Source organism: Gavialis gangeticus, unplaced genomic scaffold (assembly GCF_001723915.1).
Source record: "Gavialis gangeticus isolate Ggan-Ray unplaced genomic scaffold, GavGan_comp1, whole genome shotgun sequence".
Lineage (NCBI taxonomy): Eukaryota > Metazoa > Chordata > Crocodylia > Gavialidae > Gavialis > Gavialis gangeticus.
This window is the reverse complement of record NW_017728992.1, coordinates 109,734,929-109,762,831: the sequence shown is the minus strand read 5'-3', so window position 1 is coordinate 109,762,831 and position 27,903 is coordinate 109,734,929. Positions and strand designations below refer to the sequence as shown.

At 42.1% G+C, this 27,903-nt stretch overlaps 1 protein-coding gene across 3 annotated transcripts in view; it reads left to right on the top strand.

Moving 5' to 3' along the window:
* The window catches only part of NOL4 (nucleolar protein 4), a 365,842-nt gene that overhangs the window by 206,866 nt on the left and 131,073 nt on the right, over window positions 1-27,903 (top strand). For all 3 annotated transcript variants that reach the window (XM_019526816.1, XM_019526826.1, XM_019526832.1), the window contains one exon: window positions 7,425-7,708. In XM_019526816.1, the coding sequence (XP_019382361.1) occupies window positions 7,425-7,708 (284 nt within the window). The remainder of the gene's footprint in view (window positions 1-7,424; window positions 7,709-27,903) is intronic.

The following is a 27,903-nucleotide window of genomic DNA, read 5'->3' as shown; positions in this document are numbered from 1 at the left end:
GTGCAGCTCTGATTGTTAAGCAACCAACCCCCACCCCAGCCTGGCCTGACCCACCCCAGCCCCAAGCCACAGGACACTGGAGACAAGAAGCCTCCGCCTAGCAGAGCTTGTGCCTGGCCACCCCATGGCTGTTCCAAGCCTTCCTCCCTAGAGAGTGGGAATTCAGGTACACCCACAGCGGGCCAGGGCCAGGGACTCCCACTGGAGGAAAGAGGGCTGGGAGCATGAAAAGCCATGTGCTATGGGGCCGAGCTGGGCTGACCCCACATGCTGCAGGAACACAGGAGCTACACACTGTAGGGGGTGAGCCACGCTGGACTGGCTTGCTGCCAGTACGTGTGGCTAGGGACTCGAGTGGGAGCTCAGGGAGTAGCATGTTATGGAGCCAGTAGGGCTGACCCTGCATGCTGCCACGACATGCAGCTGGGGACCCAGGCAGGATCACAGGAGCTGTGTGTTATGGGGTAGGGTGGGGCTGGCCCTGCACCCTGCCACCATGTGTGGCCAAGGACACCTGTGGGAGTACTATTGGGCTGGATGGGGCTGGCCCTGCATACTGCTGCCACCTGTGTCTGGGGACTGGGGTGGGAGTGTGGGAGCTGCATGCTGTGGGAACAGGTGAGGCTGGCCTGGCTTGCTGCCACCACATGCAGCTCCAGGGCCTCGCACAGTCCAGACACTCCAAGTCCCCCACACCCCAAACACACACACATCCCCACCCTGGACTATCCCCACACACACACCTTCTCACAGGCCCCCACACACACTTCCACCTCCCCACCCCCACCATACCCATACACACACATCCATCCATACCTTCACAGCCCCCACAAACACTGCTACCCCCACCATAACCCCACATCCACCCACACCCTCTCACAGCCCCCACACACTCCCACCTCCCCACCCCCCACGCCTCCACCCTTTCCCACACACACCCCACCCACCATACCCTCACAGCCCCCACAAGCACTCCTAGCTGCCACCCTAACCCCCCACACACCCACACCCTCCCACAGCCCTCACACACATCCCTCCACACTTTCCCTATACACCCCACCCACCATCCACATCCCATATGCACACAGCCCACTACACACACACACCCATTCCCCAACCACACTACCCCAAATACACCCTCTTTCCCTCCTATACACAAGATAGAAGAATAAGACTGTATTTTGAGCTATTATGCAATTGCCTCTAGATACACCATGCAAACACACACAAATCAAGATCAAAATATTTTGTAAATGAATTTAAAATAAGTTATAGTAGATGTTTAATTTTTTAGTACATTGCTTGTTTTTTTTTCTGGTTTCAAAATGGCAAGCCCATCTTCCAAAAAAAGTACTCCCAGGGCAAGGGGAGGGACATCTGGTGGCAAAGATCAGGAATTAAGGATGGGACTTCCTGTTCCAAGAAGATGACCCGGGGGCAAGGGACCTGCCAAGGGGGGGAGAAGGAGAGGCTACCCTTGCAGCCCTCAACAGCTCACCAAAACTTGTTAAGTGGCCCTAGAGCCAAAATAATTGCCCACCCCAGTTCTAGTCACTTTCAAGCCAGACAGTGCAGATGGCCCAGTGTTGCTTGTACTGTAGTCTGTTGACCTGAGTCAATGATTAGTGAAGACTTGGTAACAAGGCCATTTAACTGCACTACTCATATTTAGGTATCGTTAGCTGCTGCTTTGATGGTTCATATGAGGGAAATCAATACCAAACCCCAGGCTTTTTGACAGACCACAAGAGGTGCTGACTGATCTGAAGGAATCTGCAACACCAGCGTAGAGACCTTTCCTGAGGTACAAGTTCCTTTGATCCCCAGGAATGTGGGGTTGCTGGTCTAGTAGCTGAGGCTCTCACTGGCTGTGTTTTCAAAGAATGAATAGTAGACTTTTCCCGAAATAATTTGAGTTAGATTCTGTCCTGACAGACTTTTCCAACATCATCAAAAAATCAAAGCTGTCCTGGTATGTTTGGAAAAGGACTTGCAAAATTGTACACTTCCTGATGACTTCCTTTGCTTCTTTCCCCAAGCAAAAAAAGGTGGTTGATGTGTTATGTGGCTATACCATTGAACAATGGCCACAACAGGCAACTCTTGAAACGTGGCAACTGTGGAGTTACCCACCGAGCATGTGTGAGTCCCAAAGCACACAGCAAACAAACTTGATCTCTTTTGCTAATCGGTTAAAGATACAAAGCAATGCTAACAACTATGCTAAACAGGGCTTACAGTTAAGTGGTAACAATGCCAAAAGTAAACTAGAGGGTACTAAGGGCTGTTTTCTTACTGCTGTGAGTACACGAGGTTTTAAGTGGCTGTTGGGATCGCTCAATTTTTATGCCATTTGGGAGGGGAAAAACAAAGGGGTGTGCGTGGCTCCAACAGATACAGCTGTTAAAAGTGCCAGGGCACATACACACAGGGGTGGACCCAACAGGGACAGATTGTCAAAGAAGTTACTAAGTCATAGCACAAACCAAAAACTCAACTGCCATCCTGACATCATCATCTATGAGCGAGCACGCGAGTGAGCACATTCTTCCTGTTGGTTGCTACAACAACCCATGTTCTCTATGTTGCTAAGGGCCCTGGATGATCATATTTTTTCAGCTTCTTTTTTTCTCCTTGTAGAAAAGCTTCAGTGCTGTGTATTTCTAAAAATAAATCACTGTAAGCGGTCCAGTAGAAATATTCACAGATAGCAGCATGAGTGCATTTGAAACCTAATTGTCCATGTGCACAAGATGTGTCAGGCCCACATATATACATATTAGGACCCAATGTATATCTCTGTTTCTGAACTTGTTATGAACTGTTCGGTAACAAACCAGTGTCTCTGGATGATGGAGGGAAAATATTTGGTAAGAAAACAGATTTTCCATGTCAGTCTATTGCTGCTATGGGGTTATGATACATAAGCATTAGAAAAACATGCCAGTAAAACTATTAAAATTACCTTGACCATGCTTTATGTGGAAGGAACCTTAATCTGGATGCTTCAAAAATAAAAGAAGATACATTTTCATTTCCAGAGAGGTCTTATAATTTAAGGACTAGATTGTGACAGGCTTTTCTTGGAACAGCCAAGACACAGAGTGCAAGTTGTCTGCTTCTCCGTCCTCCTGTATGTTGGCCAGGTACAGTCACAAACTCTAGATCTAAGCACATGGTGAACCACCCTGAGGGCACAAAGCACAGCACAACAGACAGGAAAAGAAAAGGAAGTTATCAGGACCATGGCAGTAGAGACTATGGAAGTATGCTTCATCTTTTAGGTCAGGCTCCATGACAGTCTTCTGAAGTCAAATGGATATTTATATGAGAAAGCCCTACTTGCTTGAGTAAGGGTCTGGAAGCCTTGTAATTTCAGTTACAAAACAGCTGTAAACTGTTATTTTATTCTCTGCAAAGTAAATCAAGAATGAAATGTGCTAAGAGGTGAAATTTAGTTACTGTGGTAACATCTATAAGCAGAAATCAGTACTAAAATACAGTATTTTTCTGACTGCCTTTTGGTAATACATCTTTTACTTCACAAAAGTGAGCTTACAAGATGCTGTCAGACATGGAAAAAAATGCACTCCACTGGAAGCAGCAGTGCGTTATTTCAACCCAGCTCCTCAACATCTGTATAGATCAGGTGTTTCAGTGGAGCTTTTTAGTGTTTTTCGCTAAAGCTGATTCAATCAATAATTGAATAGATAATTAGTGCCAAATTAGATAAAAGCACTAAAAAAAGCCTCACTAAAGTGCTGGATCGCTACAAATGTTGGGAAAGTCAGGTGCAGCTAACGCGCTGCCTCTTCTGAGCACACTGTGAGCTCAGTGCAGGAGCATGCAAAGTTTAAAGTGCCCTGTTCCCCACCCCCCCCACACACGCACACATTTGCAGGCTGCTACAGTTTCTGAATATTTTTCTGATAGAGGATAGTTTTTACTCCTAGTGAGAAAGGTGGAAAGAGTGTTGTTATATTTGTTGTGTTTGACTTTACAGTAGAAACAGAGGTTTACCATTCAGTAACTGAATTACTATTTAAGGGCAGTCCAGGTTATGTTGATGTCACTTGACCTTCTGTTTAAAAGTTGCAAAGCATTTGAACACATTTTTTAACCAGAGGAATTTTAAAAAGAAAACGGCACAGAAATGTCTACTATTCCTTTTGTAGTCTCTTTTTGTAAAAATATCAAATATATATGTTAAATTCTCTGTTTATTGCATTTGTACTTTCCTTAAAGTAATTGCTGAATATTTCTTTCTTATGCTTTACTATAAGGCGTTTTTTGGAAAGAGTTGTAAATATAACTATTTACTGAGAACAATATGCATCCTGGAGAGGGTATTGTGCTAGAACAGGGGTGGACAAAATGTTACCCGCCAGGCCATTCTATCTGGCCTGTAGGGCCCCTAAAAAATTTAGAAAATTAATATTTATCTGTCCTTGGCTGCCTGTCATGCGGCTCTTGATGGCTTGCCAAAACTCAGTAAGCAGCCCTCTGCTCAAAATAATTGCCCACCCCTGTGCTACAAGGTGACATATGGATTTCTTTTTTCATAATGTAATGAAACTGCCTATTTCTAGAGTTGCATTTTGAAATGTTTAAAATATTTATTTCTGCACAGTAGGCACATGTCCAACCAAAGGCTGTCAGATATAGCGTGTTCCTTTCAATAAATGTAGACCTTGCCTTGCTTATTGTATTGGTTCCATTGATGCCTTGGATTTGGCTGAAATATTACTTTAAAAGTGATTCCAATGTACGTACAATAAGTTGAATTGGAGCCTAAAAGAGATTATGTACCTATTTAGTAGTTTTATATGTTCATTTATGAGGAAAGTGATGATGTGTTTTAGAAACTAACACATTAGCAGCTGTTGCTAATAAAGTATTCCATTAAGTATCTTAATGTAAAGCATTAAAAAAAAATTATCACTATTGTTTGTGTCCATGAGCTTATAGATCTTTCAGGAATCATAAAATAAATTTGTATATGCAGAACATGAGCCACATCCTACTTGCTTTATTCAAACAAGAAGCTGTATTGGATAAGTACAGAAATCAGGGCAGGGATATATATTGGTTTCAGGTATATGATTCTGAAATCTTCATATTCCTCTCTAAATATTGGATTGCTTAATTATATCTGGTTACTTTCGTCTTATACAGCATATTTTTTTAATTCTTTTATATCCTTGATCTGGAGGTAGAAGGAAGTTAGGTAACCATTAAACCAATGACAAAGAGACATTGTCTGATAATGCATGCTTTAAAAAATGTCCTGAATATCAAAAAAATTCCATTTTACACATGCTCATGCATATGTGAAATACATTGTTTACTGGAATCCAAAACAACTTTGAATTTAAGATGACCCTCAAAAAATTAGATTCTGTACATGGAAAGTTGATAAAAGTATTATATTTTTCATTAATATAATCTAATAATTGGAAGATCATCTTAAATTCATCTTCCCCACTGCTGCAGAAGAAGAAGCAGCAGCAGGGGGGTAGACAGTGAGCGAGTTAAGTGGCCTGCCCCATGCTGCCTTTCCCCCCCACCACTGGTCGCCCTTGCTGCCTTCCCCCTGCCCCTGCATGCCCAGCCCCTCCTTGTGTTGCCTGCACCCCCAAGCACTTGTCCCACTTTTGCTTGCCCCTCCTGCATCTATTCCCCACCAAACTACCCACTCAAAAGGCTGCCCCCCCACCACTGGCTGCCCCACCCTCTGCTGCCACTTAGCCTTTAATGAGGCTCTGGATCCAGCTTTTCTCTGGCCCAGGACACAGAGAACATAGTTACTTTGGCCCCAACCTAGCTAGGCAGCAGTAGTTGCAGGGGAGCTCTGGCCCTGGCCCCAGTTTAGAGCTACGGCAAGGGCCAGAGCTGCTGCCACTGCTGCATGACCAGGTGGGGGCTCCATGCCTTGGGCTAGAGTTGGAGCCACACCTGGAGTCATGGTGGAAACTATGTGGAGTGTGGTGTGAAGGAAGCAGTAGGCAGAGGCAGCACCAGGATCTGGCAGGAGAGCAGAGGCTGCAGCTCCGTCTCTGACCCCGAGCCTGAGGGATTTGTACTCAAAGCCAAGATGAGGTGCTTTTTTCCCCTCATGTTGAATTATGGAAACACCTTGTCTTGGATTCAAGTAAATATGGTACCGTATGTATGGGAAAGGGGGATTTTTCTGTTCTCCAGTTAGTGTTTAGAAGATCTAGTAACTATTAGGTGACACATGCTCTGATCCATTCACTTTTGCACTTTCAGTGCAAACCTATACTTGCTCTTGGCTTCAGGTTTTTCAGTTTCAGTTTCAACTTTGCTTTCCTGGTAAACCGAGACTTGTACAGCCTGGAGAAGAGTATGAATCATTCTCAAACTAGTGAAAAAGACTAACCAAAAACTGCTGCAGGCACCAAATAAGCAAATGGAGGACCAGATTCTTCCACGTTTTCCTGTATTGAGAAATACAGCAATATGCAAATAACTAAGTTGATTTCAGTGGGGCTGTGTGTAGAGAAAGGCACTACTCAGTTAAAATTCCAGTGTGAAAATACTGAAAGAAGAGGAAAAATATACTTACATTTTCAGTTCAATCTTCAGTTATACTAATCTCAGGGGCTAATTTTTTCAACAGAGCATACCAAATTTTCAGGTTAAAAGATGACTTTGAATTTGAAGGTGTCTGCATAATCTTTTATTAACCAGTATTTTTTATTACTTCAATTTTGATTTTCACATATATAATTTGAGAACAAGGAAAGAATCTTTGGTCTCAGAATTCAGCTTTCCCAGAATAATTTCCAATGCTAGCAATGAATGCACCAGATTAACTGATGGCAGGGCACTAAGAATTTTTTATAATTGACAGGTTTTTTTAAACCTGGGTTAATTTTTACGTTGCTTTTAAACATCTGGTTTATTGTACATTTTCCACATCCTTCAGAACTGAGTCAGATTCTGCTGCAGCACCACATGCAACTGCATTGGTTTAAAAAATATGTGATGCTAGTGATGGACTTGGATGGATGGACATATGGACTGACAGATGGATAAGAATAAAATTTGTGCCAAAAAATTCGAATATGACATACTGTTGGGTCTTTTGGGGTTTTGGGGTTTTTGGGGTTTGTTTGTTTGTTTTTTTGGGGGGTGCTCACAATTGCATTAGGACATGAGCCTTTAACTTTATCCATAACTTTGTCAACCTTTAATTTTTACCATAACTTAGACTGTCATTTTATCATATTTTGCCCCAATCTGTCTTGAACATTTTTATTTGCGTGTTGCAAAAACATATTTGGGGCTAGTAATCTTTTAAAACATTTTAATTTTGCTATTGAAAAATGTATAAATTTTGTTTGATCTGGTACAAGATAACAATGGTGGCATGTTACTGAAAAAATATATTTTTTTAATAGATGATTCAGCTGCAGAGAGTTTTAATGGTAATGAGACCGTGGGACACAGTTCCAATGCTTCAGAAGGAACACACTGCAGGGAGATGGCAGAAACCAACAGTAATGGCAAAACAAATCTGGAGCAGGATGAGCAGCCTCTGAACCTGAGTGATAGTCCCCTCTCTGCTCAGCTGACTTCAGAATACAGACTAGATGATCACAACAGTAATGGAAAGAATAAATACAAGAACCTCCTAATTTCTGACCTCAAGATGGAACAAGAGGCAAGAGAAAATGGAAGCAAGGTAAGATGCTTCCACATTCTCCAAATATGCAGTGTTTAGTTTAGGAAAAGAAAATATTAACAAGAATGACCCAAATACGGTCATGAGAAAAGCTCATAATGGAATCTGTGTGGTATATGTCACATCATTACCCAAATAGTATTCACAGATTTGCATGAACTGTTATATGTGTATAAAGTATATATTTATGTCATGTATATGTATCTTATAGCTATACTCTGATAAAAATGAATTTGGTTCTCTCTCAAGCACAGACATGATAAAATGCTTTGTTTTGGGAACTGTCTATCATTAGTTATCTTTCTAAAGTGTTTTTAGATGACCATCATTGTCACATATAACATATGTCTACAGAATATATCAGTTTGAATGTACTGTGTGTATTCCCCTGTGGATTATCGCATGGAAATTGTCAACATCAGAACAGGTCTAGTTTTGGTTGCTGTCTGATTATTTATGTATTATAGAGCCACCATACTGTAATTAAAACTGACAAGTTTGCTTTAAGAAGCTGGAATTCCCTGAAGCGTTTTTTCCGTGGCTTTCATTCTGTGAGCAGGAGAAAAGTGATGTGGTTACATTGTAATAAAGACAGATTTTACAGATTATATAGATAGCCTTATAGGAAGACATTTGTCAGGAGTGTGTATTTTAAGGAAGATGAGGAGAAGGTCTATTTAATGGAATTTTTCCATTGATCTTCTCTGGTCTTACTGATGACAGTTCCTGCTTTTTAACTGAAACTCCCAACTGAACTACCATTTTTACAGTACGAATAATTGAATAGTACTGGAGAGTACTGGTTCCAAATACTATTAATGTTTGTCCATAGCCTTCAGTAACATACCATAAATGAACCTGACAGAATAGCTATGCTTTGAACTCTTCTACGTTTTCTTGCGGGGTTTTGCAAGTGGAGTGATGTGGGCAACAACTTTTCTAGATGTTTCCAGGAATGTCTCTTAACTGAGAGGTGTCTGGTGGATAACAATACAGCATATTTTTAGGATCTGGCATTTGGTTCTCTTCATTTGAAATAAAAATGAAAATAAAATCTTTCAAATGTTTTCATATGATTTAATTTCTGGTTTTGAGGGGTGCAAAGAGAGAGACTCTCTACTTTGCTTCACACTCGGTAGCCTGGTGGTTACGTCACTGGGATGGCCTGTTAGAGACTCAGATTTGTGTCTTTCTCTATCTGACCCAGAGTAATCTGGGATGAAAAACTTAGCTCTGAATCAGGCAGAGCAGGTCCTTGAACATGGTTCTTCCATGTCTCTTGTGAGCACTCTATCCAGAAGGTTGTAGAATATAACACTCTCTTTAGCTGTTCACATTGGGCTAGAGTGGCATTTCTCAACCTATGGGTTGCGATGCAAAAGTAGGTCTCAAGAATATATGAAAGGATTCCGAATAAACTTTTAAAATGTGGATTCTCCTTTAAAAGAGAAAAACTTGGGAAACTGGCTTTTCCCTTGCAGGATGGCAGAGTTCCAGCCTGCAAGGGGCTGCTTGGGGTCCCCCCTGCCCCAGGCATACCTCACCCTACCCTGCACACCCACCCCCTGCCCCACACACTGGGGTCTGGGGGCAGCAGGCAGCGAGTTGGGAGTGAGGGGCACTATGTTGGGACTGGCTGTTGATATTTACAAATGGGTTCTGGTACAAAAAAGGTTGAGAACAACTGGGCTAGAGAACCATAGATGCAAAAAGGCTTCCTAATGAAGATTTCAGCAAAAATAAATGAAGTATCTCCCACTAAATGTTTTGGCTCTGAAAAAACCCTATTCAGTCAAAAATATTTCAGACACTTCTAGTCTTAGTGTGTACATATACTGTAGTGCTGAATTTACTCAACACTTTCAGTAATGCACAGTGAATCCTAGGTTGGCTAAATGTAAGCTGTGCCTTCAGTTACTGTAGGGCATATTGTTCTAGTGATCCCTGTACAAGCCAGTTACCCAAATATTGATAGACATGTTGGTTCATTTGCCTGAGGTATACTGCCGCTACTGTCATTGCTTTTGCAAACACACAAATAAGCTGGTGAAAAGAGTAGGAAAAGCTTAAGGAGGAACTAAGATATAGCTAAGACCAAAACATGGCTTAATATTGCAACTCCAAATGTAATCAGAGCCACAGGACCTGAGAACAATAGTTAAAACTGAAAGTCCTGTTTTAGTGAAGCCCAGCTTCCACCCAGAACTGACTTGAAACTTCCTTTGCCACAATTCTAGACTTTAAAAATCAAATCCAGTCAGTCCCTCAACAACCATACTATCTTTCACCACTCATTTTAATACTACCTAGCTTACAGTGCCCCAGAAACTTAATTTGCTCCTTGTTTTGTCCTGGAATGGAAAAAAAAAACAAGTGTAGGATGTAAACTGTTCATTTTTATATGTGTTTACTAAATGTTTATTGGTGACTGTAAAAGAATGGCTGAGGGTGTGCTAACTTATGGAAGTTTACCCAAAGTGCAGTATGTTGGTACAGTAGAAGAGTAATTTTATGAATAAAAGACATCATTATTAATGAATCCTACTCTAACTTTGTACATTTAAAGGTATTTTTAATTTACGTGTTAGAAGCAATGCCAAAGTATTGCTGTATAATTGCCACTACTGTCATGCCTTTGCGCTGAATATTAGCTCAAGAGTGTTTGGATATCTAGTGTACAACTTGACAGCTGTTAACACTGTCGCACACTAGCCATATGTAGCTACTAGCTACTCATAAATATTTTGTTCTTTATACAGCCCCTTACATGCTGACGATCTCAAAATGTTTTGCAGTCTCCAAGTTTGAACATCTATATATATATAGAGAGAGAGGGAGTCAGATTTTCTATATATACAGAGAGTCAGAAAGCATAAAGAAAAAACTAAAGCTCTTTGATTTTGCAGTAAGTTCAGCTTTGCCCCTGGTATTAGTTTAGAGCAGAAGGTCAGATCCAGCCTGCGGGTCATCTCGTAAGTCCAGAAATTTGGTGGTGGGGGAGTGGTGGCAATTAACACTGCCACTGCTTCCCTGCCACCAAATTTCCAAGCCCCCAGACAGCTGGATTGGCTCTAGCTGAGCTGGCTCAATGCAGAGGGATCCAGCCTCATACCCATGCATCTGGATTGAGCCAGGGCCCAATGCATACACGGAGGAATAGCCCAGCTAGGACTGATGTAGCTGCAAAGGATTGGGCCACCACTGGCTCAGCACCATGCGTTGGATCAGGCCCATGGACTGAATCTGGCCAGCAGATGGATCTGACACTGCTTATCTGGCTTGTGGGCCAAAAAGGTTGAGCACCAGAGATTTAGAACTTCTTGAGTGCTGCTCTAATTCAGTGGTGCTAAACCTTTTTCCACATTGGGCTGGGTGAGCACTGCCTTGTCTGATCATCGACTGGAGGGGGGTGGGGGGCTGCCTGGCCTGAGCCCAGCCCCATGGGTCAGAAGGGGTTTGACCTGACCCCATGGTGGAAGGGGTGTGTGGCCAAGCCTCAACCTGGCCTCATGGGAAAGGGGAGTGTCCCAGCTCTACAGGAGAAAAGGGGCATGGCTTTGCCCCAACCCAGCCCCACAGGAAAGGGGGCATCGCCCAATCTTGGGGTGGTGGGGAGAGGGGCGTAACCTGGCCCTAATTCATTGCCATGGTGGGAAGGGAGGCGCACCCTGTCTCTGACTAGGGATGCAGGGCTTGAGGTTTAGGAATTTGGCAGGGGTTGTGTGGCCATATTAATGTCCACTGCTCCCCTACCACCAAATTCCCTGACATGTGGGGAGCCCTGTGGGTCAGATGTGATGCCTCCATGGGTTGCATTTGGTCCATGGGCCAGAGGTTACGCACCCCTGCTCTAATTAATGTGTAGGGACCTACCAAATTTATGGCAAGAAGTGGGAGGCACACAACTTGTTTAATTTTGCAGGTTCCTCCACACATTCCCCTCCCTCCCCTCTCCCCCCCATTGCTGATTGGCTGAGGGGCCCAGTTGGCCCTCCTATTTGCTGCTCACCAACTGGGAGGCAAAAACGACACCATATCTTACACTGCAGTTTTCGCCTCCCTGCTGCTCTGCCCACCACTCACTCCTGATCAACAAGAAGGGGCCCCGTTATAGGCCCTCTGCCAACTAAAAAATAGCCAGCATCAGTCTCTGTCCAACCCCCACCTTCCATTTTTTTTAACCCTAATGCATCCACCCCTCATGTTGAAGTGGTATACGGTTCACCTGAGCATTTTCTCCGTCCTAAGGAGTTCTGGCTGCTTACACAGCTAGCTCTGCTCTACCAGGATAGCATGAGGCTATTAGACTGCAGCAGCAAATCTGATCCAATCCCAGTTTATAAAAGTATTGTATTTAATTGAGCCTTAGTAATGGCATATTTGGAATTGTGCTTAAGTATGAAAAATGTGCTCAGTAATCCCATCCAGAATCTACCTGACTGTGAATGCTGAGAAGAAGAAAAAAATATGTTTTCTATCAGAGAAAAAATAGATTTCCTGTTCACCAGGCATCAAATTGATATGCATTTCTTATGCGTGTTAAAATTGTCCCCTTAATTCATTGAGCTATATGGGCCACGAATGCTGAGAAGAGTTGCATGAAAGTTTAGGAAATATTATTAGTTTCTAGAGTATAGAACAATGGTGGGCAGGTGGGGGGAGGGGATTTGAAACTACAGGGCCACCTGTTGCAGGAAATGAGAAAATATACTTCCTTAAACCAGCTAATCTCTCTCTGGCATAGTTGGATTCTCCTTGCAAGAGACATGCATTTATTATGGCTAAAGCAGTCATGAAGCCCAGCTGGCAAAACTTGCTGATAGGGACATTCTTTTCTCTGTTTTAGCACTTTCAGTTTTTTGACCATTCCACCTGGCCATTCCACACATTTTTGAGCAAACTTTATCTATTGTTTTTTGCATCCAGTCAGATTTGATGATACAAACTGGTACAGTTCAGAGCTGAATCCAGGCAAGCACATTTCTTTGGAATGATAAAAAGTAGGCGAATGCAAAAATGTCACATTTTTCTGGAAAGAGATCAACACCTGTAATACATCAGCTATGACTATTAACTTTAATACTACCTAAAGACACTTATTTTCCTGGAGAGTGAGCAATTTTACATAAATCACATTGTAGATTGGAATTGACTTTATCCCATTTTCAGAAAAGAGCGTTTGGGGTTTTTTATTTTTGAAAAACGGCTTGATAGACACCTTCAACTTGGAAATCCTATTTGCTTAATACTTTTGTATTATTAAAATAGTAATACACTGCCCCAACCCGTGTTTTGCCTTTTTCTGAGCTTGGTGACTCCTGGCTTAATATTTTCAAAAGCAGCTTCAGTTTTTAGTGTTCTCAGCTTGAGATACCTAACCGATCTTGATTTTCAGGGAAAGCTTAGAATTTTTTTAAAATCAGTCTTCTTTAATGTAGCTTGACCCAAGATCATAAGCCACTTTTAGAAATCCTGGCCTTTTGTGTAAAGTCACTCATTTTCACTTTCTGTGATGCACTACGTCGCCGTATGGTGTGCTACAGTGGCATGGCAATCATATGTGTCTTATCACCTATACTGCACCGTGCTTTAGTACTTTCTAAAAGAATTATAGCACCATAGTAATGTCGCCATATGGGGACATGTAGATGCACCCAAGAACGGACATATTAGGAGTCTTCAAATATTTGAAGGGCTACCATGGAAGGAAACACCTTTTCTTTCTTGGTACAGAGAGTGTGACGTGGACTAATGGCTTGAAGTTGCGGGAAACTAGATTTAGATTGGATACCAGGAAAAAAAAATCATTGTTAGAACAGTGAGGCAGTGGAATAGACTGCCTAAAGAATTTGTGGAATCTGAACCATTGGAGGTGTTCAAGAAGAAGTTAGCTAAGCATTGATCAGAGATAATCCAGGAGTTGCTATGCCTATGCCACATAGTGTGTATTCCCCATGCTTCTGGGATTTGCTGACTACCACATGGGTCCAGGAAGGAATTCCCCCTCAACCGTCCTCAAAAGCGTTGGATATTGATTGTGGCCAAGGCTGGGGATTCTGACTGGGGCATGCCAGAGTTCCTGCTGGGACTTTAACCTGGAGATTCCTGGCCTCAAGGGTATGTCCCCCTACACTCAGCATCAAATTTATCACCATATTTGGGATCAGGAAGGAATTTTACCCCATGGTCAGATTGGGACAGACCTTGGGGGTTTTTGCCTTCCTTTGTAGGCAGGGGCGTGGCCCTCTTGGATCTCTCAAGCATTTTCTAACGTCTGCAGCAGCAGGTAGTTGGCCTCCTCAGTCCCCCTGGATTACCTGTGGCAGGTTAGGGTGTTATGTCTTGCTGTTGTATCAGGGTTGGCTGTGGTCTAATAGGTTAGACAATGGATTTGTATAAGATGGCTTGGATAAGGAAGATTCTGCCTCAGGCAGGGGGTTCAACTAGGTCTCTTCCAGCTGCACTTTTCTGTGATTCTGTGATCTCTTAGCATAGCCTTGTTGAATTTAGTGGAGTTTCATACAGTTGTAGGAGTCTGTCTGCATTGTTTCCTAGGCAGGATCAGGACCCTGCACTGCAGTGCTACAAAAACTTATATAAATACTTGACATTGCGTGCTCTTCATCCCATTGAAATCCAGGAGTTAAGCTTTGCCTAAGTCTTAGGCGACTATGCAATTAAGTGTATGTGTAAGTCTGCTGAATTGGGAACTTATTCTGCAGCACCTACATTTCTTATTTCTTATGAAGACTCTTGCATTATTGATTTCCTATAGATTGTAAGATTCATTTATTTAAAAAAGTTACAGTGTGTAACTTATCTGTACCGCATTTTTTTGACATACAGTAAACTATATTTTTTCCACCTGCTCTCTGATGATGAGATGAGATTGGTATTCTGATACAGAATGTCAGAAATTGTGGTTATATAATTCTGCATACTCTTCTTAGAGGTGTTAAGTATGATGAATTATATTTATCTTATTAAATTAAGTCATGAGGCCAATATTGCAAAATGCCTTGTTAATGCCTTATGATTAATTTACATGTTTAAACAGTTAAGCAGTACCACAGTTCTAAGGGTCAGAGCAATAAATAATGAATATTGTAACATATGACCTTTTATTATAATTTTGTTGTGATGTTATATATTTATAATGTGCACATCACTGTAGTTTCTGCTTGCCCTACATAAATATTGAGCTCTATCAGTATGCCTCTAACAGGAGATGCTTACTTACTGTTACAACTTTAATGCTGCTGTTGAATCTCAACAGCATCAGTTATAATGGTTATATATGATATTGCTACTTGAGGATTGCCTGGGCAATAAACAGTGTTGCATTATGCTTTAAGGGCCAAATACCTACCAGTCAGTGGAGGGTCTCCCATTGACTTTTTCAGTGCCCTGCACATCCTGCAGCTTACTGAGTGATCAGTGTTATACTGTTATTTGGTTCCACGGCCATAAGCCTAGGAATGTCTTGCTCTCAACCTGTGCATGGTTAAACTTTGATCCTGCTAGTAGAATCATTCCCACTGAGCATGGCTGCCATGGCACGATGCTGGAACAGAGTCTGTTTCTGACCCACTCAAGATACTGGGTGGGTCCTGTTTCAGATAAGGTCCGGGATGGGGACTGGGATCTTGATCTAGATCTGCAATTATACTTTAAGTCATAGCATTATAGAGCCCTGAGCTGAAGTGTTCTTATTGGTCTAGTAAAAAAGAGATGCATTTCTGCAAGTTGCTCCAGATCAACTTTCCTAATTAATCCCCGTTAAAATATTTTGCTGCACCTGGATCACTGGAACTAGGCCTGTGTACAAGAAGGAAGGGACATAGTCATCCAGGCACTTTTGAAGTGAATAGATTAGTTAGTATTTCAATTTGATGGTCCACAAGTCTCACAGAATTCCAACAAAGCACATCACCTTCAACACAGGAGGCCAGGTACGGTCAGTAGTGATAAAGATTATAGTTTCAGCCTGGTTTTCAGAGCTATGATTATATCCTAGCACAATATCAAAGGTTAGACTTTAATGTCCAAAGGGAGTCTCATCAGAGCTGACATTATGTCTGGGAGGCATGTGGAATCATCATCTAGCTAGTTGTCTTTGACTGTGACTCTGACTGTTTTCATTCTTGCTTGGGGGAAAATTTAGAAATGGGGGTGCTTACAACCTTTTCCAGAGCAAATGGTCCCTTTAGGAGGTTATAACAGTCTTTATACACAGACTAAAGTCTTTAATGGAGGAGTCTAGGAATCAGTTAATTAACTAGAAAAGAGAAGCCGTTCAAGAAGACGGAAACATGAGTTATTCAGTGCCTTCCTGAAAAGAGGTGCATAAAACATGATCTGCTTGAGTATGATGGATGTGGCTGTGAATACTTCTTTCTCTTTTGGTCTGCAGCTGAAACCTTTTTTGCCCCTTATCTCTTTTTTGCTTTACATTACCACCCAGCCAAGACTGCAACACTGTTGCATGGGCCCTTGAATCTGTCCTGGAGACCATATTTGGAAACAGCAGTACAGTGCATCCAGCCACTCTTACTTCTTTAACAAGACCCAGTTTTGGTTTTGTGCAAAGAAAGTAAATTTCTGTCTTCTATTGTCGTCGTCCCCTCCAACAATCCAACCTGATAAAGCTGAAGAATAGAAATGAGCCCAGGCAAACAAAGCTTATATCCAGATTCACAAGCTTTGCAGAGATGGGATTTTGGCTCAGGCCCTTCTCTTCTGGAAAGTCGCTTACTAAACTAAGTCTCCCTTGCATTTGGGGAGCCCACTCCTTGCCTAGAATATAGCAGATTACTGATTATTTTTTTTAACTCTAAAGTGTTCCCTTGATCTCAACTCTGCAGCGTCCTTGCAAATGCTTCTGGTAATTGTGGTTTTTGTTGCATGTGGGATTTTTTGTTGGTCTAAGTATTGCACAAGTCCTTGGACCAGGTGTTTGAAACCCCTAATTTAATGCATAGTTGCCAAGCAGGATGTTAACAATGAAATTCTTCTTCATTACTGTATTAGCTCTAATTTTCAAGAAAAAAACAAACACACAAAACAAATGAAAGAAAAAGTATGGAGAACACACCATTACTCTTGGCCATGTTTGGTGTGACCTTATGCTTTTGAGCACTCATGAACATTATGGTGGGCACAAAACTATCCCAGTACAATGTGTATCTTCTAGTGGAGTATTTTGTAGGATCGTGCTGAGCTCACAGCAAACTTAAACATCCTCTTGCAGCCTGCTTCTCCCAGCACAGAGGGAAGAAGGGTGAATTCCTCCAGCTGGTCATTAATAGTAATGAGATGAGTTCTGTAATAGACATCTTTCCCTAAATAGGCAAAAATAGTTTGAGTTGAGATTCTATATTGGAAATAAATTACTTAAAATAAGTAGCTTTAACGGGACATTTACACCTTGAGCAATAATGAACATAATGCCATAATGTACATGGTTTTAAGTATGGAAGACATGAATTGAAAGTTCATGTATCCCAGGGAAAACATCCCAGACTTTTAGTATACTGGAAGTGAAAAGGAAGTATCAGGGCTCAAATAGCCTTCTTGTATGGTGTACCTAGCTTTCCCCTATGTCCTCAGCCAGCTCTATGGACCATTGCAAAGATCATAATTAAGCCTCTGCTTCTCTCCAGCCCCTTTTGATGTCAGTTACAACAGACAAAGCAGTATCTCTTTCCTCACTCTCCCCCACTGACCCACATAAGAGCCAGGGGTAAGCTATCCCTTTGTCTCTCTTTCCCTGGTTCTTGCATAATTTGTAGTGCTTCCATATTATCCCTTAATTGTGAATAGTTAATTCTTTATATATTCATATACAACTTATAAACCTCATGCTAATTTTATTCTTCCCTACTATTAGGAAATGAGAGGGGCTGCGGAGAAAATGATTTTGTAGCCCCAGAAATCAGTCTATTGGCAATGCTGGAGAAGGCACTATAGTTTTAAGAACATTTTTCTAAAATTGTTTTTGTACCACATTTGTTACTGTTTCTTTGTAGAGGGAATCAAAATTAATGCAGTAATGAAGATTGCTGAGATGCTGCTGGTCACTAAAGTATTCCTTGTTCTTTGACAGCAGTGGTAGACCAAGTCTTTCCTTTGAGAAGGAAGTATATTGTATTAAGCACTGTCTTTGTCACCCTCTTTCAACTGTTGATCTTAATCCTGGAACTGGCTGGAGAGAAAAGGATTACAAAGACAGACTGAACCACTTGACGTACATATGCTAAAAGCCATTTTTGTCTGTTCATTAAGAACATCTGACTGCAGAAGCAAACACATTTGCATCATCAGACTCCTTTGTCAGTCACTCCTTTGTCAGTCTATGATAACATTGGTGCTGTCTTCCATCCCCTTAGAGGTACAGTTGGTGACTGGAGATTCAGTTCAGTGAGAACTCTTAACATTTCTCTGCTTGGTATATATTACACTGATGTAAATACAAAATAAATTATACTGAAATCCATAACATTTCTCCATATTCATGCAGTTGTAATGGAGAGCAGAATCAGGTCCAAATACGTGTCTAAAAACCCTGGCCTCCTAGTATACTACTTTTCTGGTAGAGGATCTTTTCATGTGATCCTCCTTCAATTTCTCTGAGATGGAAAACAATGCATTTTGGTCACACGCTGTATAGCGGTGCTATTAATTCCTGGTTGCTTGTGCCTGGCTCACATATTAATCTGTTCACTCCGTGAACTCATTCACATTGACCTTAGGAGATACTAAGCCCTCACACAGAAGCAGAAACAATAGTAACTGAAGAGGACAATAGAGCTCTGTTGAACTGCCTCTGGATTCGGTAACCAGACTTCTGCTTGGACAAGGGTTAAAGTTATTGAAGACAACAGTAGCAGCAAGAGAGGTAAGTCATTTATAAAGCTCCTCCCTGCTTCCATATGTGTAGTCCCCAAATTTTTAAAATTCCTCATGCGACGCACCCAAGTCTGCACCTTTCAAGCAGGCTCTGTCTGCCTCCAATGCCTCCACTCTGTCTTCTGAGTGTGGGGGGTGCAAGGTTGGGCATTATGTTTGTATTTGAATGTTAAGCCATGTATCTTTGTGTTTTTTCCCCATTAGGAAGGAGAATGACTTTTTCAGAATAACTTCCACTGGGTCAAAGGCTTCAGAGAAGCTATCTTCTCATTGTTACTTATATGGCTTCTCTGCCAACTAGAGAGATTCTGGAAGAATGAATCTTATTTTTGAAAGATTGAATGCTATGTGATGGTAAATTAAGTAAGATGTAATGGGGGTGATAACTGCTATTCATAGTAACTGAATTTAGTCTTAATATTATTGTCAGCTAATGAACTGTCGTCTTTTATTTTTCAGATGTCAAAGGTTGAAGAGCTGGCCCTCACACTGTTTTCTGATGGATAGCTTGATAAGTTGCCACTCCCTACACGCTCTATGGTCCTCCAGAACTGCCCTGTTATTTAAAGAGTTGTCAGTCATGAAAGACTCTCCTTCTTGCTTAGTCATTTTAAACTTCAAATTAAGACTGCATTCTTATTTCTTTTTTTTTAATTTCTTTTCTTTTTTTAATACCAAGAACCAATCAGGAAAGAGGGAAGAGAGAAAAGAAGACAATGTTTTTGCTTTTCATTTTTGTGGTGACGTGTGTGTAGTCTGGTTTGAAAATAATTTGTTAGGGTATTTTTTAAATACTATTTTGTTACTGATTTTTAATGTGTATCTTTCTTTTTAATCAGGGGCAAGACATTGCCTGGATTTTATTAAATAAAATCTGAAATCAATTGACTTACTGTTTGCTTGACACTACTGAGACATGCTTGCTATGAAAAATTGCTCTCCTACCTACAGGAAGAATTAGTAATGCTTCTTAAAAATTCCAACAAATCACAGGAGGGGCAGCACAATATTTTCAGTGACCCAGAGGCACTGGTTACTGCTGAATCTTTGCAATTCAGACTAATTCCTGGGACTGAACATTCAGGAATACTGATTTGTATTTAGAAGTGTAGTGAGTTTAGGGTCTGCATCAGAAACTGCAGCAAGAAATCTTGCAAGTAAGGTGCAGTATCATTCCCTTATTCGGTGCATTGCAAAACATGAGACCAGAATAGATAGCCAGCTAGGATGAGAGAAGTGAATTATTGCACTGGGGTCTCTTTCCATCTTTTTGGACAAAATAATTTTTGCAAGTACAATCAAAAAAGAAAACATAGATGGTACAGTAAAATCTGGTAAAAAAAATATGTGATGACTTAAAACATCACTGCTGATTCTGCTGTTCTTAGTATTGTCCAGTGTACTACAAAAAAAGGAATATAGATAGTGCTGCTTCCTAGTTGAGGGACCTCAACTTTCAATACATGATAATTCTGTGGAGTTATGAGGTCTGCAGCTTGTCTTCTTGTCTTCTACATTTATTGCTCCCAATTTATTTGTATAATTACCCACTTATGGAACGAATCAACACTTGCTGAGAAATTACCTTATTGCTGCAGTATAGACCTTGATTCACTTAACTCTGTTGTCTATGTTGTCCTTAGAATCAGTCTTGTCCCTGATGATTTCCAGTGTGAGAAGGCTCTTAGGTGAGGTCAGTAAGGAAAATAGCCCTTATGTTTTGTGATCTAGATCCTTCCCTAATCTTCCTGGAAACTGCTTTTCTGATATGCACTTGCAGATTCCCTAAGCAGAAGTGAAAGGTTCTGGAGACTGAGTATATCGTAAATTGGCCATATCAGGCTGGTAATTTGGCCAATAAATGGCACATGTTTGCAGCCACAGCGCAGCACAGGCAGCAAGGAGCACAGCCCAGCAGCAGGGAGAGCTGCCTCCAGCTGGTAAGTCTGGTGTGGTGGAATGGGAGGGGGGAGGGAAGGGGCGTGCAGGGGACAGATCAAGGCCCCTGCAGTAAGGGAGGAGTGGGGCTGGGGCTGGTGCGAGGGCTGGGGCAAGCACTGCCCAGCCAGGGTGGGTCAGGCACAGGACGGTGCCGTGGCTCATCCAGAGGGCGCAGGGAGAGAGGGGCAGCTCCCGCCACTGCATGCTGCTCATCTGGGAGCTCCTGATCCAGCAGCTTATCTGGCACTCGCCTGCTCATCCTGCTGCTGCTCCTGCTGCTCATCTGGAAGGGCTTGTGGGGGGCATGTACCCCTGGATCTGGGTGGGCTGGGGCCAGGGCTATGCCAAGCTCTTTCCAGCAGCGAGGAGTTGCGCTGGGAATGGGGCTACAGGGGAGAGACTGCAGCCACAAATTCACCATAGCCCCTTCCCAGAAGAGCTCTGCCCTACCAGGCAAAGCTTGGCACAGCCTCAGCCCACCCCACCATGACCCATGCAGATCTGGGGGCACAACCACACCCCCCACAAGCTGTCCTGGATGAGCAGTGGAAGCAGAGGTGGGAGCTGCTGGATGAGCTGCTGGACCAGCAGCACCCAGACAAGTGACGCACAGTGGCAGGAGCCACCCCACCTCCCTACATCCCCTGGACAGGCTGCAGCACTGTCCCTTGCCCATCCCACCCCAGCTGGGCAGCTCTTGCCCCAGCCTCAGCCCAGCCCCAGCCCCACTCCTTCCTTACCATGGGGGACTTGATCTGCACCCCCAGTGCTCCTTCCCTGCCCTCTCCCCTTCCACCACACCAGACTTACCAGCTGGAGGCAGCTCTCCACATTGCAGGCTGGGTATCAGAAATTGGATCGGTATCGGTGAATATTGCTCCTTAAAAATGGGGTATCGGCTGCAAAAATCTCTATCAGTGCACCCCTAGTTGGCATACAAGGCTGTATAGGGAACACAGCTGTTTATATGATTTGTTTTGACTTTCTGACAGTTTGTCATGCCTATACAAGAGGGAACCAGCAAGACAGGACCGCTGAAATGCAAAAGGTGTTTTAATACTGCATAAATTCCATTCATGACTGAAGCTTAGAGACTGCAATATTGTTTAACTGGACATCCACATGCTTCTATTACATAATGTAAGTCACCACATAGAGTACTTGATGGATGTCAGGCATAGCTCTGATGCTTCCACAAGCATCTGGACTAGGAACAGAAGTTACACATAAATCAGCTTAAGTGATCAGAAACTGGTTTAAGCCTATAACAGAAGAGAAGATCAGTGTACATAAACCAGTTTCAAAATGGCTGTAACTGGTTTAAGATAAACCTGGTTGACTTTAGTATCAGACTTAATTGATTTAGGTCAAACCGGTTTATGAAATTTCTGTCCCTGATCCCTCCCTGGTCCAAGTTAAATCACAGTCCCCCAGCATCCTAGCATGCTTTTCAGTCCTGAGCTGGGCTGTCTGCTTCAGAAGGCAGGGCTGGCTGAGACGGGGGAGAGGAAGCAAGCCCTGCTGGGGATGCAGCCTAGACTGCCCTCACCCAGGCAAACCGCAGCTGGAGTCTGAGGCCCGGGAGGGGAGTTAAACGCCCTTCTCCTGCTCAAACTTACTGCTAGCTGCAGCTGTGGACTACAATTCCCAGAGGCACCTGGAAACAGGAAGAGGAAATGAAGGGCAACCCTGCAGAGTCCTGCTGCTGTAATTCTGGACTGCAGATCGAAGAGGCCTTGGGGCAGCAGGAAGAGGAAGTGAACACACAGTCAGAGTCGTATTCTACCACCCCCCCAGCTTCTGGCCTGAGCCACTGCAGGCATGTGGCTGCATTTCCTGTATCAAAGTTAAATGTCTGTTCACTTCTGTTTCGATTTAGTCTGTGCAGTTTAGACTAACCTGCAAAGACTGAATCAATTCAGCTTCATGCTTTTGACTATCTCTACTTAGCCCTGGTCCTTCCCATCCACCACTTCAGGCTGGACTGTCACTCTGTGTATCTCTGCACCTATCTGGTTTGATGACCCTCGCCTCACTGTCCTGCTTAGTTCCCTGGTTCTGGTGGCTGTGTAGAGTTTTATATTTATATAATTATCTTCTCTCATTATTTGATACAAGTAGTTCCATCCTGCCTGAAGCTGCCTGGGTACTGTCAGAAACATCCACCATGTCCTTACACACAAAGACATCAGAGGACAGTCAGAAGTGTATCAAGAACACCCTGGCTCCCTTCCCACCTCTGTGCATGTCACACTGGCATCTGTTATGATAAACACCTTACCTTTGCTCAGGCAGGTAAGATTCAGATAGATTTGAATTAAAATCAAGATGATGTCCTGTTTGTCACCAGTCTCTGTTTTGCTTATCAGAGTTTGGTACTGCTGACAATCATTTTCCTCCCTTCTGTTTCCCTCTTGTCGCCATCCTTGGCACTTGAGAATGATCTGGCTCCAACAGGAAGACATCTCACAGTTCCCCTGGCACGGTTGCTTCAGGCTTTCTCCAGCTGAGTCTGTTGTTATGCATCTTGGAAGGGAACAGGGGAAGGCCAGTAGCTGTTTATAAAATGCAGAGGTAAATGGATTTACTTGAGGGTTGCTGGGGATGGAGTGGCTCTAATGCTGTGTCCTTAATAATGCCCTGTACTGTGTTTTCGATCCCAAACTCTCTCTTAAATTATACAGTTACTCATTTGCCTTTTAAAATATTGTTTTGCAGATGGAGCCCGGTGGGACAAGACCTTCCCCAAAGACTATGTTAATTAAAGACAATTAAAGTCTTTAAAGATAATTAACTTCTCTGTGTCATTGCTTGGGAGAGAAGGAGAAAGTAGAAGGCTTGTTGAGAAAGACTGAGCTAAGGCTACATGTGTGCTGCCTACTATACTCTTAGCACAACCAGGAATGGAGGAGGAGGATGGGTTCTGGATAGCAGAAAGAGAGGTATTAACATGCTCCTCTGAGTTGCACCTTACAGATAACTATGTGAGAGACAGCATGACACTTGCATTGGGTCATAGGGTATCCAGTAAGCACTGAACAATATGAACACATTAACATTCTTCCTTTAGGAAGCACATTGTACCCAAAACATTACCCTATATTGAAAAAAAGTAGTTGGAAAACTTGGGTGGGTTCAAGGGAGGGTTACAAAACATTATTTAAGAACTTAGTAATTTACTGTGCAGTGAGTGAGTGGAAGAAAGTTGAACAGACACTTTGGTCACAATCTGTAAGAAATTACTGAGGAAAAACATATCTAACATTAGAAAGTCTTTCTGCCTAGCAGACAAAGACATAAGATGAATTGACTGAAAATCAAAGTTAGAAAAAATCTTGGGATTTTTAACTAGGAATTTCTTAATGATGCCAATTAACTGTTCCTACAGCTAATGAATGAATGTGTTAAATTCATCATCCTAAAGAATCATTGAATCAAACAGGGGTGTTCTTTAATTAAAGGTATGCTTTTCTACACTAAAGGTACAGACAGAAGTGCAGCTCCCAGCATTAACTCAGAATGATTTCTTCAAAGCTTTCTGAGGTATACTATAGACCAAACAGAAGTTCACTGTTGGTTCCATGGGGCAGGGGGGATCTAGCTCTGGGCTGGGAGCCTGCAGCCAGGTTCCCCTAGCAGTGGCCACAGCTCTCTGCCAGTGCTCGTTGTTTTCAGAATGGGAGAGGGGAAAGACAGTGGAGGGACAGTGGAGCTTGTTCTTGGGGTCTCCCCAGCTGGTGCTGAAGGGTGGGGTGGGTGAATTGGAGCCCTCCCACCTTGGGATGAGGGGTCAGATTCTCACCTGATTGGCCATTTTTGAAGATGTCTACAGCTATTCACTTGTGTTTGGTTATAGCTATAAAGTGCTTTCTGTGGCCAGATTGGGCAAAAAGTTGTCACTTCTGTCTGCACCCCAAATTATTGGGCAATAAGTGTTGTCTCTGCTTTTGAAGTGAGTGGGATTAATGCCTTCCGCTACAGGTCTTACTGTGTGAACTTCTATTGTCTAAAGGTCAGACTAGATTATAGACCCTTTTCACTTAAAATCTGTGAATCTATAGAAATGTCCTGAGCACTCAAAATAGCCAAAAATGGTTTTAGCATCCAAAACAACATCATTCTACATAAATGATAAAAAGCTCTGTTCTGGATCACTAGATCTGATGACCTTTACTAGATCTCAGCACTGTTCTGTCCCTGTACAGGGTACTCAGCTACTCTGCTTATCAAATAAGATGTCCCTTAAGATTTATCAGTATAGTGGGTAAGTTATGTTTATATAACATCCCCACTATATTAGAGAAAATCCTTCTCTTCCTAATATAATTGTTACCATCATGCCCATATGTCTTAAGAATTCTTTGAAATTCTATAGCATGCTATATTTGAGTATCTCCAAACATGAGCAAAAATAATGTAATCTCAGAACGTTTCTGTCAGGTAGGTATGTTCTAAGGCATGAAGGCAAATATACCTAGAAAAGAAACAGTTTATTCAAAATCACAATGAAACCTCTGCTGAAAAGATTCACAGCACTTCCATAAAAGCAATGTTAATTTATCTTAAAGAAACATAATCAACTTAAAACTCGGACAGCTAAAGAAAAGTTTAACATATTTTGGTATAATTAAAACCTAGCATAGAAGGTATAAAAAGAGATTAAAGAATAATGCTTTTCAGTTTATTTAACTTTGTGCTTTAAAAACATTTCGCTTATAATCAATTTCAGTGTTCCCCTAGTAAAGCCAGTTGGCCTTTATGCTACATACACATAGGCACATGATTATATTTAAATGTACAAATGATTTCATTTAATTCATTGGTAATACTCATGAATAAAGATAAGCAGGTGTACAAGTGCAGTTTCAGGCTCTTTGCTGGTTTCTGTGGTTTTCTTACAGTTACAAGGATAAAGGAAACTTGATTTTTTGGAAATACAAAGAAGTTATACAATCATGAAAATGGCAGGTTACTGACTTTGGACTAGGTATAGTATTTCATATGATTTGTAATTTTTAAGTATGTTTTTGTTTAATTTAACTTTTAGTCCAAAGGTAACTTGAGAAATGGAAGGCTAAATCTTGTGTGAATAAAGGAAATAAATATATTTGAATTGTTATTAAGCATTGTACAGAGAAAAATATTGCAGAATTAGAATCATAAATTAAATATAAGCTTTAATATTGCATAGAAAGGGAGGCCTTAAACACATCTCATTAACATGTACAGAAGATCTGTGAATGCATTTGACAGTGAATTTACCCTCTGAATCTATAATAACAAATGTTTGCTAGTAAAGCCTATATAAGCCAAGGTATCAATTTGAAGAATTTTGCTGTAGATTCCATCATTCATTTTACAAGAACGCTTTTATTATTTCACTTGTATGTGCATCAAAAGGGATACTGCGCAAGTAGTAACTGACTATTTGAATACTTTATGGGGTCTGTATGTTACAAAGAGTATGTTACATGCTTATTACATAACAGTAGCTATATCTAATATGGTTTGGTGAAGGGTTGCACAGGCCTTGATTTTTTTTTTTTTATAGGAAAAAGCATAGTATATAGTAAAATAACTATTCTAGAATGAATTGATTAAGAATGATAATTCGGTAACAGATAATTTCAAGAAAACTAAACATTTTGTTATAAACTGTTTTGATTGTTGGCAGTATATTACAATTGATTATGGCTGAGATTTAAATTTGGAACTAATTTTAGGACTTTCCAGACAATGTTAGAAGATGAATGCGATAGGTGTAAATTAGATAGTCTCTCACTAACATAGACTTCTTCACATCATGTTTGACCCTTTAGCAGCTCTAGACATTGGTCCAATTGCAGCATAGCTTTTCTTGCATGAAGACATTGCACCATGTGCACAGCTACATAAGCATAGGGCAGGGTGTCAGAAGGAGGAAAAAGAAACAAGAACTTGCAATGACTAGCTGTGGGAGCTCTCACTGGTTAGCAGCACCACTGAAATTAGATGACTCTACAAAGAATTTATGCCCCAGAACCCCTGGGGTCTCCCAGGGAAGCAAGCTGTGGGAGAAGGGTAAATCCTTTCCAACCTGTACATGGAGCTGGGGACACCCTGCCCAGCTGGATCAGAGCCCAGGGTCTCCCAAGCATGGGGGAGAGGGTGTTGGGAGGGGGAGGGGAGGGGAATCTGCCCTCTCCACTCCCCTCCCCCACCCCAGCTTGCTGCTGCCCAGGAGACCCAGGCTGCAGTGAGGCCAGATAGGGCATCCCTGGCTCCCTGCACTTGTGTGGGAAAGTGGGGGGGAGCATTTCCCCTTCCTCCATGCTTCTGCTGCCTGGGGTACCCTGGGCTCAACTCCAACATGGCAGGAGTATCCCTGCCCATCTGCTGTGTGCTCACATGATCTTTGGCCCAGATCTATGCTGGGACATAGGTTTCTGCCTTGTTCATTTTCGGAGAGGTTTACATTGGAGATGGATACCTGTGATGTCAGAGGACTGGCAGATTGCTATCACATAATGTATTCCTTGCTACATGTGCATAGCACCCAGCTATAAAATTAGTACACATTTTCAAGATTTAACTTTATAGTTGGTTTGACCTTTTACTAGCATGATAGGTACTTTGTACATATACTTGATCTCAGTTAATTGTGCAGTTAACCAGTTAATTGCACAATAACTGTAACATGTATCAGGGGCCTTTAAGATAAACTTACATATCCTTTGGCTGTGAGATTAATTTACATGCCAAGAAACCAGGAATTATAAAAATGTGGAGATTGCAATTTGGAAGGTGTAATTTAATTCATACTTTAAATATTTGCTTTTCTCCTTACCCTCATTTCTTCTGGCTCCTAGTTATTCAGGTTGGACCAGTTCAAGCAATTAGACTAATCTGGGCCAAATTTAATGTTTTGTAAGGGGAAAGGTATAAACTATTGATTTTTGGTTTATATCCACCTTCTAAAATACAGAAGGTAGTCTTGAGCACATCTCACAAGGGGGAATGTGCAGTTTCCGGTACCTGAAAACCTTTTAATGTTAATTCATTTGCAGCACTGCATATTAGCAGCACAGAGGCAAAATTAGATACCAGAAAATCCCACATGCACCACCAGAAACTGGAACCTGGCCAGCCACAGCTTCAGGAGGGCTGACTTCAATGAGCTTAGGAAAATAGTGGGAGAGACCCTATGGGAAGAGGGACTGGAGGGGAAGGGAGTTCAGGAAGCCTGGTTGTTTCATAGATTCACAGATGTTAGAGTTGGAAGAGACCTCAGTAGATCATTGACTCCGACCCCCTGCATAGGCAGCAAAGTGTGCTGGGTTCAGATGACCCCAGCCAGATGCCTGTCT